This window comes from Anastrepha ludens, chromosome 5, assembly GCF_028408465.1.
Source record: "Anastrepha ludens isolate Willacy chromosome 5, idAnaLude1.1, whole genome shotgun sequence".
NCBI lineage: Eukaryota > Metazoa > Arthropoda > Insecta > Diptera > Tephritidae > Anastrepha > Anastrepha ludens.
This window is the reverse complement of record NC_071501.1, coordinates 92,709,051-92,728,876: the sequence shown is the minus strand read 5'-3', so window position 1 is coordinate 92,728,876 and position 19,826 is coordinate 92,709,051. Positions and strand designations below refer to the sequence as shown.

The 19,826-nt window shown below is 41.7% G+C and overlaps 1 protein-coding gene across 1 annotated transcript; it reads left to right on the top strand.

The window, feature by feature from the left end:
- The first annotated feature begins 6,537 nt into the window (after positions 1 to 6,537).
- LOC128863314 (protein snail) lies at positions 6,538 to 8,728 on the top strand. Its single transcript, XM_054102426.1, has one exon. It carries the CDS (start codon positions 6,813 to 6,815, stop codon positions 8,196 to 8,198), a length of 1,386 nt encoding a protein of 461 aa, XP_053958401.1. The 5' UTR covers positions 6,538 to 6,812; the 3' UTR covers positions 8,199 to 8,728.
- Positions 8,729 to 19,826: the final 11,098 nt, after the last annotated feature.

Sequence of the window (19,826 nt, the reverse complement as noted above, 5' to 3'; positions counted from 1 at the left end):
ACGACACCGCCTTTAATAAAATAAGTGTCCCCCTCATCATGCAAAGGCAAGGTGAAAAATACAAAAATCCAGAAGCGACTGACTCATATTGGGCGGCTCCCTGGTCAGCGTCTGTCCTCCATGTTAGGAGCGGCTGTTAATTTAATACGATCTACATTAAGACCGAGCCCAGTAAGGTCTTAGTCATGGAATACTGGAATACGTTAGGACATACTGCCACGAGCTGACGACTGACGAGCATCCAGGCTAATAATCCAGTTGCCCCCGCCCCGTTAAAATGATGGCAAGTCTCTAAGAACGCTCCATATCCTGTCGCCATTAAGTGTCGGCGTAGGTCTAGATGTAACATTCCTAGTTAACACTGATTCGGCTCTGAACTTAAGCTCTCATAAGGAGCTTTTGTCAACCCTCGCATGGCCTCCCTGCTCGCAAAGATAACCATGGAATCATTTACAAGTGACTACGCATCAGGATATGGATAACGACTTATGAGTTGGGGCCCAAATAACTAGAAATGTCTTCAAACCAATTATTAAAACAAACCACGGAAGGAAGGGAAGTTGTAACAAAAGTAACAACAACTATTGCAAATGGCAATAACGGCAGCGGTGAATTGCTCAAAAACCCGTCCCAACGGAGCTCAAGGTTGGCATATTCACCACCAGGCACGGAAAGAACCAGGTCGGCATCACCGTGCATGCAGCACTTTGGCTTCACGAAAGCAATGACGGCCGAAGAAATATATCGAGCCATCGGCGATAAGGTCAAAGAACTAGCCGAAATGATGGAGCTTCCGAAGAGGAACATAAACCAACCAATGCGAGATTTGGTCACGTACATAACGGACCTACACAAGAAACTGGAGGGATCTATCCTAACTCCGGAAAACCTGGCGATAAGAGGGGCGCATAGTGAACCATCTACTGTCAAAGATGGATGTACCCAAACTTCACCTCTTATTAAGCGTATAATATAGATTCTACGCCAAAAAGGGCTATCGACAACGCCGCTGCAAGGAAAAGTCCTGCTAAAAGAAACAAAAATAACCGCGTTGAAGCTTTGAGAACAGAGCGTGTTGCAACCGAAAAATGGGAGATGGTAAAATCCAAGAAAACCCGGAAGGATTTAACGCAAAATACACCCAAATCAGATGAAAAGACAGAAAGAAACGATGCAAGGAAAATTCGAAAACGGCAGAGGCCACCGCGAAAGGATGCCATAGTAGTAAAAAGCGTTGGCAGCATATCGTATGCGGAAATCTTGAAGCGGGTTAAGTCAGAGCCAAACCTAAAGGAGCTGAATAATGACATTCAAGGGGTCAAAAAAACTGCCAAAGGGGAGTTACTTTTGGTGCTGGCAAAACCATCTGACCCAAACACCCTGAAAATCCATAAAGCTGTTAAGGCGGCTTTAGGAGAAGCGGTAGAAGCCAGGGCTCTAACGGAGCTGCGGCAAGTGGAAATACGAGACCTTGATGAAATCACCACAAAAGAAGAAGTACATGAGGTGATAACAAAACAGTTCAAGGAACTTGACGTACCTGCCTCAGCGATTCTGGGCCTACGAAAAGCATATGGAGGCACACAAACAGCGACACTAAGAGTAACGCCGGAGACCGCTACCAAGCTGCTTGAAGCAAACAAAATTCGAATAGGCCTTGTAATTTGTCGCATACGAGAGAAAATAGAACCAAAAAGATGCTTCAAATCTATGGAATACGGGCATGTGGCAGGAAGTTGCAAAAGCCCAGCTGACTACACTAGCGTCTGCTTTAAATGCGGCAACAAAGATCATCAGGCCAAAAATTGCACACCAGCAGCAAACTGCATTATAGGCAAGAAGAAAAATGTAAGTGACACAGGACATGCGATGACCAGCAGTAAGTGCCCAGAATACCAGAGAGCTCTGAAAGAAATACGACAGAAATGAAGATCTTACAACTAAACCTTAACCACTGCGAAAGCGCGCAAGACCTACTCACGCAGTCTATACGGGAACACAAAATAGACGTTGCTGTACTCAGTGAACCCTATAAACACTTAGAAGGCAATGGCTGAGCCTCAGATATTACTGGCAAGTCGTCAATCTGGAACTGTGGGGCAAATAGCTCCCGACTTATGAGCGTGAAGGCAGCTCGCGGATTTGTACGAGCGCGTATTGGGGAAACATACGTCTATAGCTGCTACCTACCACCCAGCTTAACTCTGACTGAAGCTGCCAGCATCGTAGAGAATCTCGCCCAAGATATTAAAGACCATAAACCTGTGGTCGTAGCTGGTGATTTTAACGCTTGGGCTGTGAACTGTGGATGCCCGTGAACAAGTCCAAGAGGTCAAGCCCTCTTGGAAACTTTCGCCATGTTAGACATAGTCCTTATGAACACAGGGAACCAGTAGACATTCCAAAAGGCAGGAACGGGATCGATAATAGACCTTACCTTCATGAGTCCCAACCTTGCTCGCTCGACGAAATGGTTTGTTAGCCAGCATTATACCCGGAGTGACCATCTCGCGATAATCTGCGAAATAAAGAAACATGACGCATCAAAGGTACCATATACATACATACAACGCGAGATACAGGGTCGACTCAATGGAGGCTGAAGTAATCGAAGTCATGCTGGCAGATGTAACACTCACTGGTGATGCAACTGATAAGGTTGACAGACAAAGATGAGCTCCTGATGATCACTAAACGGATCGAAAACAATAAAGCTCCTGGCCCAGACGGAGTCCCCAACGAGGCATTAAAAGTGGCAATTCGAAGCCATACCGACATTTTTGTAGATCTCTACAATACATGTCTAAAAGAAGGCACATTTCCAACACAGTGGAAGCTACAGAAACTGGTGCTGATTCCAAAAGGATCTAAACCAGCGGAAGATCCTACCGGCTACCGCCCCCTTTGCATGCTCGACACCGCAGGTAAAATTCTAGAACGGTTGATCGCTAATCGTCTGGAGGCTGCCATTGATGACGCAGGCGGTCTATTATCCTCGCAATTCGGATTCCGCAAGGCTCGCTCAACCACAGATGCTGTAGTTGCTGTTAAAAGTATTGCGCAGAAGGCAATCGAAGGAACTCGGTGGTTATACGGTAGCAAGGAATACTGCCTAATGGCAACGCTAGACGTAAAGAATGCCTTCAATACCGCGAACTGGAACCAGATTCTGATGGCGCTTGATTGCTTCCAGGTTCCAACGTATATACGAAAGATTATATTCAGTTATTTCACTGACAGAACTCTTCGCTATAATACCGATGCGGGTGTTAGGGAGTATAAAATAACTGGCGGAGTTCCACAAGGCTCAGTCCTAGGCCCCTTGCTGTGGAATATTATGTACGGCGGAGTCTTACGTCTCAGTTTACCCCCAGGGTCCAAAATTATAGGGTTTGCTGACGATATCGCTGTTGTGGTCGTAGCTAAAGTACTACAGCAAGCAGAAGCAACCTGCAACCAGGCTGTCGGCGTGGTAAAAGAATGGCTGCGCAAGAATGGTCTAACTCTCGCGGATCATAAGACGGAAGTAGTGCTCATTAGCAGCAGGAAGAAGGTAGAGTCGGCAAATATAATGGTGGGCGAAAATACCATAGGATCGAAACCGTTCATTAAATACCTGGGCGTATTAATCGACCATAGGCTGAACTTCAGAGATCACCTATCATACGCAAGCAGCAAAGCGGCAGAGGCAGTAACAGCACTGACGCGCATAATGATGAACACTAGAGGCCCTAGGCAAAACCGTAGGAGACTACTTAATACCGTGGTCTCATCGATTTTGTTGTATGCAGCTCCAGCATGGGCGGAAGCAACTAATTGCAGCTCATATGTGAGTTGTATGAAATCAGTGTATCGACTGAGTGCCCTCAGAGTGTGCTGCGCGTTTCGAACGGTATCAGAAGACACCATTATGGTTATAGCAGGACTACTCCCAATAAATTTAATGGCAAAAGAGTACGCTGAAGTTTACCAAAACAAAGCTACTTCAGAACGACAGACAATACGAAAGGAAGCAAGAGAGCGTAGCTTGCGTTCATGGCAGGGAAGTTGGAGTTCGTCCCTGAACGGACGCTGGACGTACCGTCTGATTCCCTTAATAGCCAAATGGGTTAGCCGTAAGCATGGACAGTTAGACTACCATCTGACCCAAATACTGACGGGACATGGGTGTTTTAAATCCTATCTATATAGGTTTAAGCACGAAGACGACCCGTACTGTTCTCACTGTGCACCAGCTGTAGAAGACGCAGAACATGCTTTCTTTGTCTGTCCGCGATTTGTGTTCGAAAGGGAGGAATTAAGCACTAGGGTGGGGAAGCCAATTTCGGCTGATAACCTAGTCGATATTATGTTAGAGGCAGAAGAACATTGGTCCGCTGTATGTAATATGGCAAAAATAGTAATCTCCAAACTGCGTCGCGCTGAACAACAGCGCAGATCTTCATGAAGAGGCAATAGGCCGTTCCCCTTCCCGCCAAGTGATACTTGACGGTTGACGTCGCTGAACAACACAGCGCAAATTTTCAAGAATTGGCAATAGGCCGCTCCCCCTCCCGCGAAGTCATGCCTAACGGTTGTCCCGCGGTGGGAGGGAAACGGAGCTGGTGTGGGTTTTTAGTGGGTGAGTCGAAAGGCAAGTCCCACACTTTTCGGCTTTCAATGCTTTGTGCCACCTCCATAAAAACAAAAAAAAAAAAAAAAAAAAAAAAAAAAAACGCGAAATCCCTCCCCAACAATTCTAAAACTTTCTGTGTGCACCAAAATATTCACTTCATTAAAAACAGATGTTGCATGACAAGACTATTGAGGTGCAGCACCGGTAAAGCTACAAGAGTATGAAGAATGCCGAATGCCGACTAAGAAGCAGCAGAAGCAATGCACCAAAACAAGGCGAAGAGCTACACAGGCGACTTCACCGTTGCGTCGATGTGTGAGCACAGCAATTTGATGCATTTGGAATGAAGCACCGGGCAGCAATCATATTTCACTGGAAGCAACCCCAAAGGTATACAGCGCGTCCTCACAAGTGTGCGCGAGTGTGTGTGTGTGTGTGTGGTGCATCGCTGTGCATTCCAGTTTCTAATTCGAGTGCGGTGAAAATGGGCAAATATGTAGGCTTATTGAAAAAAAAAATTGAAAAAAAATTGAAAGAAAAAAAAAAATTGGAAAACTCATTACAGGAGCGGGAGGAACGAAGTGGAAATGAAACCACTTAAAATTGTAAAATTGAGTGCTGCATGCTGAGTATTTCTTCTTTTGAAGTAGTGGTGCATACCTGCCGAGGGGAATTTACAAAAATACTTACACACATACATATGAGCCTGCTGTATTATTAACAAGAACAACAACAACTGGGAGAAATTTTTACAATATCATGCGTTGGCTTTTGTGCTCCCCCTCCTGATGTATGAAAATTGCTGATGTTGGCATGAGCGATCGACAGGGGAGTTTCAGCGAGGCGCTTTCTATTTCAACGCCAATCAACGCACTCGTGGGACACATTTTTGACAAGTTATTACAGCCAGCAGTCAACGAGCGCGCCAGGCAGGCAGCCTTAGCACGAAATGAGAGAAGTGTAATGGAGATGGCAATTTTCTGAAAAACAAAAAAAAAAAATTAAACAAAAAATATCGATGGATCGATGAAGTTTAAATTGCTTGGATCACACACATGGGAGGCATGGACGGACACACGGCGGTGGAAAGAAAGTGTGGCAGAAATGTGAGAATTTCACACTACGCAACGGTGGCAGGATCGGATGCTGAGACTGAGAAAGTGCGAGCGCAGGATATCAATTGAGTGGCATGGCGTTGAGTCGCTTATGGAATATGCAGCACTCAAGCGATCCTACTCAAGAGAGAAAGCTCGCTCTAATGCGATAGTTGGTAGGAACACTTGATGCCGAAGGGTTGGTCGTTAGTAAACAAACGATTATGACTCGAAAACAAAGATTTGTGAGTGAAACCAGCTCATGGATTGGGCGTACCTCCGGAAAGCGCTCAAACAGCAATACACATTCACAGCTACTAGTGTTGCTTCGGCGATGCTGTTACTCGCTCGATTGCTCAGTGGTGGTTATAGACTGCTTGCGCATGCATTAAGGGATTCCGACGTAGTGCACCAATGAATGGGCACGTGTGTCTGTGCGTACTACGTCAGCTACTACGTAGCTGGTGTGACACTTTTTTGTACGGCACATAGCATATGGAGAGCAAGCACGCAATAAGGGGGAAAACTCATACGGTTTTGTGTTGTTAGCGGGAAGCAGCAGCGGCAACAACAACCACGAGAGGAATAGGCTGAAATAAATACAGAGAAGAGTGGAATGGTGTAGAGTAGGTAGAATGTGTTTGTGCGTGTTGTACTTGTACAGTATATGTACTTTTATTGTTGTATTTTTGGGTTGTTGCAACTGCTACCATTCAACCGTGTGCTAGCCGTGACCGTGGCAATCAATTGAAGTGAATCTGCCTTAAATGCTTCGAATACTAGACAGGGTTACTATAAAAGGCCGAGCCTGTTGTCGAACCTGTCAGAGCAGCAGAAGTGTTCGCAGAGTGAAGAACATGGAGAAATAAAGCAAAGAGAGTTAAACAAAAACTCTAGAAATTATTTTCATACGCAGAAGTTGATCTTCAGCGAATGTTGTTTTTGTGTGAAAAACAAAGTAAAGTAGAAAAAAAAAACAAAAATAAGTGTACAATCCAGTTAAAGAAAAAGACATTTTTCGAAAGTGTAACAAAAAAAATATATTTATATAAAATTACTTCCTTCGAATATAACAAACAAAAAACACAAATACTTCGGAAAACATGGCCGTCACACATCAAGCACACACCTTCATAGACACAACAAAATACAAGAGCTGTCCGCTCAAGAAGCGTCCCATCATCTACGAGACCAAACCCGAAACCAGTGCGCCAACGATTGTTCCTTCCCAATTTTACGATGCACCGGTGGCGCACATAAAGCAGGAACCGCTGGAACCTGAGCTGCTGCATCATGGCGAACATCCGCAAGATCTCTCGTTGAAGCGTAAATCCAGCAGCATTAATTTTGAGGAGTACATATTCCCTGTCAAGCGGGAGTGCGCGCTAGATCTCTCGAAGGAGAGCTCCAGGTCGAGCATAACGACGCACTTGCCTTCACCATCCAATCAGTATCGTCTCGTATCGCCTGCCAATTCTATCACTCCACTCTACGCTGATTTGGCTATGAATCTTGGCATGCTCACGCCCTGCACGAACGCCGACTGTGAATCAGACTATACTCACCATCAGCAGCAGCAGCAGATGCCAGAGGATATACATTTGCGTGGCTTAACAGCCGAAACCTGCAGTTACACCACAGCAGCCACCAACTACAAAGCTGCGTTTGCGCAGGCCGCAGGCGTTACACCAGTGACGGCGCTATGGAATTCCTACCTGCCTAATGTGGGTAATCTTCACTCGATTTTTCCATCACCAGCCTTATCGATTGCCAGCTCACCGCGTTCGGTAAACAGTTATCAGCAAATGACGCCACCATCCAGTCCGAATTCGGGGGATGACAATAGTGCAGTGCCCGAGGATCTCAGCGTGCGTAGTGACATACCAGTGCCAGTGATCCATCATGCGAATGCCAAGTTGCTACAGGATTCATTGCATAGCAGTGATAGTGAGTGCTACAACAACAACAACAACAATAACAGTATGTCCCACAAACATGGCCATTACCGTTTCAAATGCGATAAGTGCAACAAAATGTATTCCACTTCGATTGGTTTGTCAAAGCATCAGCAATTCCATTGCCCGGCTGCCGAGTGCAATCAGCAAAAGAAGCAACATTCGTGTCAGGATTGTGGCAAGCTCTACACTACCATTGGCGCACTAAAGATGCACATACGCACCCATACACTGCCCTGCAAATGTCCCATTTGCTTCAAGGCGTTCTCGCGCCCTTGGCTGCTGCAAGGCCACATACGCACGCACACCGGCGAGAAACCATTCCAATGCAACGACTGCCCGCGCTCCTTTGCCGATCGCTCCAACTTGCGCGCCCACCAGCAGACGCATGTCGAGGTGAAGAAGTACGCCTGCAAGGCTTGCGGCAAATCCTTTTCGCGCATGTCGCTGCTCAACAAACACATCTCCACAAATTGCACCAGCACAACTACACAGATAAGCGTGCATGTAGAGGGGAAGTGGCAAGTTGACTAAAGTCGCGAAGTCGTGATTGCTGACATGAAAGACAATAAACGCCTTGGAAAGCTGGAACTGCGAAAAAGTGCTGGTAACGAAGTGGAAAGGCTGATCAGTCCATTTTGGCGTGCCGTTTTACTCAAAACTCATTCGCTCGATTCTCATTTGTCTAATTTAATTTATTTTAATTTAATTTAGTATAAGTTTTAATAATTTAGCAAATTACTACTGAATGGCGTTCATAGTTTTTAAGTTCTAGACGAGGAATTTATTACACGAATCTATTAATTTTAGTTAAGTATTTAACTTTTTATTGTTTTTTACATTTATAATTTTTTACATTTTTATTTCTATGTTTTTGTTTTCAAATGTATGTATATTTGATTATGTACTGCATTACACATACAGCAGCACCAAATTTACTCAAGGGAATAACAAAGTTTGGCATTCAACGAATGCTCTTTAGTTATTTCAGCAAAACATTTATTAAAGTTGTTGTACGGCTTGATAAGTTTTTATTAAATGGATTCACTTAAATACAAAAAAGAACCAATAAATACAAATAAAAGTAAAAATACAAATAAAAGTAAGTATCGTTTTTTGTGGATTGTTGGGGACACGACTTTGATTAGGGAGAACTTCGGACTTGAAAACAAAAAATTCGAAATATCGTGGAAAAGAAAATAAATGCGGAAATGACGGACGTGATACTTTTACTACTTTTACGAGGGGTGCCTTTTATATTTCGGGATTAGAGAACAAAAACAAATTTTAATCATCGAAAATCACTTTATTGTTTTTCAAAATATTCTCCATGAAGATCAATACACTTTTGCATGCGTTTGAACCAATTGTCGAAGCACTTTTGCCACTCTGAATGAGGTACCTCTAAAACATGCATTCTGAATGCCTCAACCGCTTCTTCAGGTGTCGAAAAACGTTGACCTCTCAGTTTGTTATTTACGTACGGGAATAAAAAGAAGTCATTCGGTGCCAAGCCAGGACTATATGGCGGATGACCCATTAATTCGATGCTTTGGGTGCTCAAAAATGAAGTTGTTTGAGCCGATGTGTGAGAGCTCGCATTGTCCCGTCTTTGGCGATTGGTTTTCCTAATTTCTTGGAAGACAACTGGCAAACAAATGGTTGTGTACCACTCAGAATTTACTGTTCTGCGTTGTTCTAGTGGTACGGTTGCGACATGTCCAGTTTTTCCGAAAAAACAGGCGACCATTAGCTTGTAAGTGCTTCGTGCGCGAACAACTTTTGTTGGATTTGGCTCATCTTGAAACACCCATACAGTCGACTGCTGTTTACTTTCGAACTCATACGCGTAAATCCATGATTCATCACCTGTCACGATGTCATAGACGTGTTTCGAAGCCCCGCGATCGTATTTTTTGAGCATTTCCTTCGACCAATCGACACGATCCTTTTTTTGAGCGATTGACAAATTGTGTGGGATCCAACGCGAACAATTTTTTTTGACAGTCAAATGTTTATGCAATATTGAATGTATGCTGGTCCCACTAATGCCTAAAATTGTCTTAATCTCACGATAGATCACATGACGATCTTGCAATATCAGTTCGCGCACAGCATCAATGGTTTTCGGAACAACAACTGATTTTGGACGACCTTCACGAAATTCGTCTTGGAGTGAACTACGACCACGATTGAATTCACCATATCATCGATAAACACTGGTCCTTGATGGAGCTTCATCGCCAAAAAATGAATTAAGTTCATCCATGCAATGTTGCTGAGTTAACCCACGTCGAAAGTTGTAAAAAATAATCGCACGAAAATGTTCACGATTTAATTCCAATTTTGGACTGAGATGAATCTTTTAAGTTACTGTAAACAACACAAATAGCGCTGGTATTTCAAAACGTTCTGAGTACGTAAAAGCTGAAAAATGTCAAACTTTACGATACAGCTGTCAGTTGTCAGATTGCAACACCAGGGTTGCCAAATCCCGACATATAAGGGCACCCTCGTATAACGTCCCAGCGTGCAACCTCCCGCAGTTAAACAATAACGAACTTCATCTCAAAGCTCATGCGAAGTACCTCGGACGCAAGTATTGGACAGTAAACTACTATGGAAGCACAATGTTGAGGAAAGGGTGAAAAAGGCTAGTATGAAAGTAAGGCGTTACTTGGGGGTTATTACTCAGACTGCTACATTGGTGCTATACGGCAATAGGTAGACCGATATTGCTGCATGAGGCCTTTGTATGGTGGATAGTAACAAGAAAATTGAAGTATTTAATGGCATTGAAAAAGATTCAGCAACTCGCTGCTCTGTTCACAACAAAAGCGATGAGAACCACTCCTACCACGGCGCTGGAAATGATACTTAGCACACCAACTATTGACTTGATGGCGGAAAATCTAGCAGCAAAATTCGTTAGAAGATTAATGGCTGCTGGCGTATTAACTTACAGAACTTCGGGCATAGCTCAATAACAAAAAGGAGTAGAGGTTGCACAGGCTACATGCCTCCGCGCTGTAATTGGGAGAGACGCAGCCCTATCATGCAATCCATCGTAGACTGTTTTTCATAGAAACTAGCTCCGAAAGTACATTCAAAATTCGTAGCGTAGCATTCATCGAATACACTCGTACCGTCAAATCGTAGAGTTTCGTACTAGTTTTCGACGACGACGACGTTAGAGAAACGGACAAAAATTAGAACGAGTAATGAAAAGAGGATTTAAAAGGAAACAAATAAAGACTCTGTAAAATATAAGTCCTTTATTATCTAAACTATAAATAAAAAGAAATTTTTGAAGTATATGTACTTTTATGTGACTTCCACAGGTGTAAAGTTGTAACAACACGGCAGCAGTACGCCAGTTTGTTGGAGCTAAAAAAAGGAGAAATCAATCATGACAGTGATACTGTAGTAGCCCTTCCGGTTGTAGTAGAGGAATTTTTCTTTAGTAAGGGAATTAATTTTTATGTGGGACGCACATCCACACACAAAATGATGCCAGAAAATCTATATTTTTGATAGAATTCCAACTAGCTTTGCCGTTTTTCATTCTGCACTCATGTCGAGATTTACCCATCGAGGACACAATCGTGTTTGTAGTGACACCAATACATCTTTTAGTACATAACTAAATGTCCACTGCCCGATTGGCATGTAAAAATCTTTGCCAACGCCGTGCTGATAGCCTTTCTTTGCAAGAAACCGTAAAAAATAGTCGGAGAATTGGAGTTATGGATGACGATCTCGCTGAGCTTGCGCTGTCTTCAATAAAACTCAAAACTTATGTAAATGCAGCTTTATTTAACCGGTAATTTTTGATAAACCTGAGCAAACAAAAATACGAGCAATTACATTGGTTCGTCCATATCGAGAGGGTTGCTTTCATCTCTTAATGTTTTCCGGTCAATTCAGAGACTCCGTTTGCTTCTCTCACTTTGCTTCTCCATTAACACAGCCGGACATGTCAACGAATATACATATTTTAATTTGCAAATTCAGCTAACTTGACAAAAAACTTAATTATTTGCTAAATTGTCTTATTTACATTGAAATGAGCTGTTGTTGAATTTGAATTTGGTAGCACTTTTTTCGTGTTCACATGGAACCCACGATTACAATTTTTCCCTATTCGTAGTAAACATTTGAATTCGAAGGTTTCACACGTCGGATTCTATGATAGGGCTGACGATTTCTTACTAAAATTGAAGAGGAGGGATGACACAAAGGCATGAAGTCTGGCCGTAGGACTTTTCATATTTACACAGATGGCTCTAAGACTTTGGACAGAGTGGGATCGGGTATTTACTGTTCAAAACTAGTGATGAGGCAGCCAATCGATCTGCTGGATCAAAGCAAAATTTTCATTTTTGCTTTTGCTACCGCTACATTTCTCTGATCCGAGTTTTAGGACATAGGAGCATAGAGGGAAATGAAATTGCTGACGAGCTTACCAGGAAGGGGACTGAATTGGCCTCAGAGACCTCCTACGCGGTCATCGGCATCCCCCTGACAGATGTTAAAGGGGCACTGCAAAAATTATTTCTCAGGAAAGCGCAGAAAAGATGTGCTATGTTGTGGTTGCCATTTCTTCATGTGCTATTTCGAAAACCCTTTGACCCCAATACGATGTACGAAGGACTCAGAAAGTCCTTTGTTCATTTAATTTCCAAACTCGTAGTTGTGTTTGTCGGCCACTGGAAGATCGGCACACACGCAGAAAAGCCGGGTTACCATTTAACCCCCATTGCAGAAGCTGTGGGGATCTTTCAGAGAAGGAGACTGTAAAGCATTTTCCCTGTAAATGTCCGGGTTTGGCAGCTAGATGACTAAGATCACTGGGCGCTCCTTTCTTCGACAGCCTGATGCAGTGCGCCAACCTAAATCCAATCAATCTCCTCCATTATATCAACAGCACTGGCTGGCTGTAGATATCTGCCTGTTGGAGGTCTCATAATGGTATCAAAATAACGCTTTAGTGCTACTTGAGGAGTGCTACAGACCGGCACTTCCACCGTTTCACCTACTTACCTACCGCTCTTGAATAGTTGAGTAGTAGAGCAGGCAGCGCAAAAGGAAGGAAGGAAGGATGAAGATAACGTTGCGTTATTGCTAGTAGTACTTGGAGTAGGTCGGAGTGCTACTTGTGAAATTATTCATGTGTACTCCAGCTAGCGCTACCACTTTCACTTATTTACTACTTTTTTCACTACTACTACTCTCATGACAATCATTTAGGACTGTTCGTTTATGTTTTGTTGGATGCATTTTTTGTGCGATTAAAGAAGGTAGAAGCTGAAATAGTGATCGCAGTCATGATTACTATCGCTATATTGACCGGAGAACGAGTTAGAATATACGTGCAAAAGAAAGAGACATATTAGCGATTATATAAGTAGAAAAAGGGGAGGCTACGCACTTACGAAAATAGCAGGAGCATTTGGAAAGCTCAACAGAAGGAATGTGGATTTATACACTAGTCCCAAACATCGAAAGATGGTTGCATCGAAGCTATGGCGAGCTTAATTTTTCAGCTAACACAATTCGTGGCAAGTCATGATTGCTATCAGAAGGACCTACATCGTTTTAGGCCACGTGAGTCGCTTTTACGTCCTGTATTTTATGAGGAGGAAGATGCAAGGCATGTGTTTTTCGTTTGTCGCCAATTTGCGGCCAAGAGACGCGTTTAGGAGATGATGACTTCAAAGTGCGCATGGGATAAGATTTCGGTAGCAATCAGGGGTTTGCAACATGCATTTAAGCTCGCAGAAGTGAGTGAAGTATCCCTCTACGAAGCCGGCGTTAGCTAAACCAATGATACTAAACAAAGAAACGGACTCTTAAGTCGACGTAAGACAAATAAGGTGGGAGGGGGAGGACAGGCTCAATAGAGGAGGTTTCTTTCTGAAATAAACAAAACTGTGGGAGATTGAAATACGCGCAACTTTTGGCGGCCCGCATGCAACGAGTAATTGACGTAGAACCAAATCCTGCCTCGCGACGATTTACTTAACAGTTGTGCCAGGAGGTACTTAGAACGTAGGAGGTTTAGTTCGGGTTAAAGTTCAACACTGAGAGGGTAAAGTCTTACGTTGCTTCTTCCTGGTAGAAAAAAAAAAATATTTTGAGTGTTCTTTTTAAAATCATAGAGAAGCTGAGTTAGTCTCATTCGAGTCTTTGTAGTTCTTTTCAGAGTTAATTGTTTTTAGGTCGTATTCTACGAATGAGCAACGATAGAGCTATAAAAAAGTTCTTCGAAACAAATCCACAAGGTGACACAAGAAGAGGCCGGCCGAAAATCAATGGAGAGATGACATTGAGGGCGACTTTGGAGCTATGGGCATATCTGATATCAAACGAGAAGCTCATGACCGAGTGACTTGGAGGCGAATTGTACTATAGGGTTATTCAATAGGTGCGCTTCAACTTTTTTCCGATAGGGAGGGCGACGACGGCGACGATTAGTGAGCTCAGAGCCAATATTGAACGCGAAATTGCTGGAATTTCGGCCGATTTATGCAAAAGAGTGGTCGAAAATTGGGTTCAACGATTGGACTTCGTAAAACGTGCACGCGGTGGTCATGCATAAGAAATCGAATTTCATACTTAAATGTATATGTTCAAACTCGATAATGAAAAAAAAAATAGTTAAAAAAGTCAAACCGTTTGTGTTTTATTCAAAAAAGTTCAAAAGTTGAAACGCTCTTACTGAAAAACCCTTTAGAAGCAATGGTTCACCACGAACTGTGATACAATGATGATGACGATAGCGCTTATCTGTTGCTGTAGTATTTTATTGAGGAACGAATCGATTTGGGTTTTGCCAAGTCGTTTTTTTTAAAGCGACGTCCACTGCAGCTGCATCTACTGGTGTAAAGACTTTGCAGACTTTAGTGAGCTCTTCAGCCGAATACGTCGGTTCATAATAAACTTAAGTTTTTCTTTTATAACTGATAATGTAGCGGCAGGCTAATCTTCTACCCTGTCAGAAATCAAATAGATTAACGTAAAAACGCCTTGTCGAAGCGCTATGCTCCCAAGACGAGTCAACAAGGGAAGAAGAATGTAAGTTGTAATCACAGCATTCCTGTAGATTTATTTCTAGATGGAAAAGTAGCATCTTCGCATACGTAGATTCCAACAAAACATCAACAACCTAACGTCTTAAGACTGTAGCTCATTGAGTACAAGTGCTTCGCGCAAGCCCTACATGAACAGAAGCTGCGTACAGGCATTCCTTTACACAAAGAGATGATAACCTAATACTAAGCCTGTAATATTCGGCTGAAACCCTTTGCCATTCAACCAAAGCAAATATTTGAAATCATAACCATGAACAACACCTGCCCTTACGCCAATCTGGAACAACCGAGTGCACAATATCCGTATCATACTTTTTTCAGCAAATCTTCTTCTGTGGCATGTTGAAGCCATTGTGTAAATAGTGAGTTTTTTTTATTAAAACTAATAACGCAAGTGGTATTGGGGTAAAGAAGGGAAAAGGATTGCCGTGCATTGCCATGCACCGAAGACAGGAAATGTGCACGCGCACGCTTTGAAAGGATTTCAGTAGCCGAACGTTTGTTTGAATTTTATATTTGCTGCATGCAACATTTGTTCAGATTGGTATTGTATGTCCTTGTGATTCTCATATTAAGTGCAACGTGTTGAGTTGTGGTTGAGTGATGGATTTGTGGGGAAACAAATGGCACCTACGCAAATAAAGGATGTGTTCGCAGGTGAAGGTGAAAGTGAAAGGTGCAAGGATGTGATGATGCAGAAGGGTTTAACATAGACAATGGGGTATAAGAGTTGGAAATGGATAAGAAAGATGGAGAAAAGAGTAAAGGATTTCAAGAGTATGAATAATGAAATTAGAGAGTAATGCAATGAAGGCGACTAAGGTTGCAAGAAAATAAACGATATGAAAAGCAGTGAAATGAAAGAGGAAGAAGAATTTTGATAAAATATGTACAAATACGTCTTATAGCGTGCGTTCTAAGGCGACATATTAGCATAGGGTCCTGCTGGATCGATCTTCACTGCGGGCATTAAACATAAAAATTATGGAAAAAAAGGTAGTGAATAGTAGTGGTATTGAGAGTAGTCACCCATTGGACTGGCAAATGGTAACGGCAAACGTTCAAGTATATTTTGAACATAAAAAGCTGTTCCTAAAAATTACTTGCTGTGCAGACCCACCTCAAATTGGAAGAAGTCTATTAGTTTAATTAGCCTATAAGTTGCAGCTCCTGCAGGAAATGCTGTTCTTCTGTCTCAGTCTGGTTGCATGAGGACCCAGTTACACGACCAATGGGATACTATCTTCATTTCCTTTGTGATAGTGGAAGATGGTTTGTGGCCATAGCAAAACTATGAAGTCCTTGCAGACTCGTATAAATTGCAGTTCCTGCCATCTAAAATTAGCCACAACTGACCAATGCTAATAAATTCAACACTTTACAAAGCTGAGATGCACAATAGTTTCTGAAACATCCAAGGTGTTTTCCGTTTGAGGCCATTAAATCCACCATTTCGGTTTTGTGGTTTAGCTTGTCGGCGAGCTAAATCTTTTACTTACTCAACGCACTGCACCACAAGATGTTGGATGCTACTTATTCAAAACCAATATCCTTTATAGCAGTTGGGCTGCTAGCAGACACAGCCATACCAGTCCCTGGACTTTCTGGGGCTAGGAGGCCACAACTATTTATTAAGTCATGCATGAGATTGAAAGACGCTCATTGAGTCGGGTAATCTCATAGACCTCTTGATGTGAAAATCCACGAAAATATTCCCCTATCTACTCACATGTAGCCACATCTCATTTTGGAGCTATCCGCGAAGACAGATGAAGAAGCGTTCCAGAAATAACTTATATTTTCACTACTTTATTGTGGGAAACAGAGTACTCAAGCTTAAGCATAATCGAAGAAAATCATTGGATTTCGATCCTGTGAGCTTTCGGGTCGTCGAATAAATATAATAAACGTCTTTATACGTATTCTTCAAAATATTCTTATCCGTATTTTCCACATTCCCAGTTTCCATATTTATCGAGTAAATTAAACTTTTGTAGGACCCGTAGAGACTGTCTCAGGGCTAATTATTCAGGTCAGCCGTTGCTGCCTGCTCTTCATTGCAAATAAATAGGTTATTTTAATGCTTTTCTGCCAATCCAATGAACCGTAAGAAATAATCTTATCAGACAGAGCCTAGTACAACAACGCCATGAGCTCCGGACGAAAGCTTGTTTCCTCCTGATTATTATTATATACAGATAGAGCTACTTTTACACTGTGGGTCGTATTTAACATTTCAAGTACTTATTTTGAATTCGACGAGAGAGAAAGCGGCGGGCCATTCAAAGAAGGTAAGTTAAAGTTAGGAATAGTATAACTTCGGTCTTGGGGAGATTTTCGTTATTATCTCGGATTTGCAAAATTAAAAGGGTAGTAAAAAAAACCAAAATAGCAAAAAAAAATATTAAAAGTAAGCTGAAATTAAAACATGTTAAATTGAAATAAAATAAGAGAAAATAAAAAACAGAAAAAAAACCTAAATGGAGGACAAATTAAAAAAATACAGCAAAATAATATAAAAAATTTTGAACAGGTTCCTTCGCTGTGACAGTACAGTTATAAGTAAGAAACACACGTTTTGTTATAGCTCCGTAATGCAATTTATTTGCTTTGCACTCTTTGAAGGATAAAACGCAAATAAGTGATTTCGATGCTACATCTAAAATTTTAATATTTGGCAATGTACAGGGTTGCATGAATATGCGAATTTATTCAGGGCTGCATTTTAAGAAAAAATAAATTTTATAAAACACAAACTAAATAGACGGAAATAAAGTAAAACAAATAAAAAAGATTAAATAAATTAAAACAAAAGAATATATAAAATACACAAAAATAAAATGGGAGAAAAAACAGAAAATCAAGCAAAACAAAATAAATTAAAAAATATATAAAATAAAATAGAAAACAAAATAAAGAAATAAAAAATATAAAATAAAATAAAATAAAATAAAATAAAATAAAATAAAATAAAATAAAATAAAATAAAATAAAATAAAATAAAATAAAATAAAATAAAATAAAATAAAATAAAGTAAAATAAAATAAAATAAAATAAAATAAAATAAAATAAAATAAAATAAAATAAAATAAAATAAGGGCATCTCTCATTAGAGAGTTGACGGGCATGACAACCCCGCGGCCCCTAGTCACGACCCCGCACGGACATCCCTCACCGAGGGGTGCTGGAAGTAACGACTCCACGGCTCCGAAGTTTCAGCGAAGAAGAAAACATACCGCTAAAATGCCTAACATGCCGGCTGTGTGAATGCATGTCTGAAGGACACAGTTAACCCAGAAGGAAATCTGTAAACCACCTGGCAGAAGGTTTAAAATGCAATTACCCGTTTCGAAAAACGGAGAGCCGCATTATAGAGGAATCTAATGATTGCAGCCGAGCGAGGATATTCGCTCAAGTGTCGGCAGAAGCCACGGCTGCCGGCGAGGGCTCTGCTCATCGGCATCAGATAGCGCAGTCGCCAGTGGTACAACAACAACAACACGAAAACCCCAACACTGCGACAAGTGTTTCTCAAGTTAATCTTGGGACCACAAGAGCAGGCCGTGTTAGACAGCGTATTCAATGGACAACGGAAATGAATGAATATGTCCTGCGCTGCTACTACATTTCCACAAATTGTGAAGAACCGGAGCACATGACGACCTATCGTGAGAGAATGCTAGACCTGTTTCTAAGAAGATATAGACATCTGAATGGGAAGCTAACCGAAAATAGCCTTGCTACAAGAAAAAAAGCAATCTTCCAACACGAATATGTAAGAAAAGAAAAGCAAGAGGAAATTAAAAGTGCAATACGCAACGAGCTACGAGGAGTGGAAGGAAGCGAAGAAGAAATAACACCAGAGATAACCGAGGCACGCAACCCACAGCCTGAAGATTTAGCGGAATTTACCAACGTACAACCTGAACTTAACTTGATCTATGAAAGTATTGAAAGCGATGGTCCAGAAACTAATGAAGAACGGGAGGTGAAAGATATTTTCCTTAATTATCTGGCGAATTATGAAGGTATGGATCCTTTGCTAAGACCAAGGATACCCCGATTAGGCGAATCGGAAAAATTAAACGAAGTGGTTAAAACACTTAACTCGAAAATTCTGCCAGCATATGTCGCCAATAGCACCAACTTGGAATATGTTAACACTCTCTTTTATGTTTCTGCTCTTACTACTGTACGATTACTGGGGAAGCACCCAAAGGTACAGACATTTAAAAATAAAACAACGCAAAAAACGCCAGTAGTCCCCAGGTGGCAAAGAAGACTCGAAACACGAATTGCCGGTCTAAGAGAATCTATAGGGAGGCTTACTTCATTTAAAAATGGGGCTAAATCTAAAAGGTTGTTAAGGCATGTATCTAGTATCATCGCGCCGCTTAAGCCTCAGACTGTGGGTCTTGACCAATTATCAGAGATAATTGATAGGAAAGTACAGCAACTCGCCGCTTACTCAAAGCGATTAAGAAGATACCTCAAAAGTAATCAGAGGCGGAAGGAAAACCAGCTTTTCCACAAAAATCAAAAAAGCTTTTATAGAAATCTGCAACAAAACAGCAATGCAGAATCTCAGACATTATATCCACAACAACAAGAGTTAGAGCAGTTTTGGGAGAAAATATGGGCACAAGCAAAACTCTTCAATGCTGATGCGAATTGGTTAGCCAAAGAAAAAGAAAAAGCGGATAACGTTGCACCAATGCACTTCTACGACATAAAAGCAGAAGAAATAAAGAATAATATATGTACTTCAGCTAACTGGAAATCCCCTGGCCTAGACCAGCTACACAACATATGGCTTAAAAAGCTCTCAGTAATGCACGAAGCACTCGCAAGATGCTACAACGAGCTACTGAAAAATATAGCTGCTATCCCAGAATTTCTCACTGCCGGAGTAACTTATCTTCTTCCAAAGGACGCACCATCTGCTGATCCAGCAAAATACCGCCCAATTACTTGCTTGAGCACGACATACAAACTCTTGACGAAAATTATCGCTAACCGAATATATGAACACTGTGAAAGTAACAGCATTTTATGTGAAGAACAGAA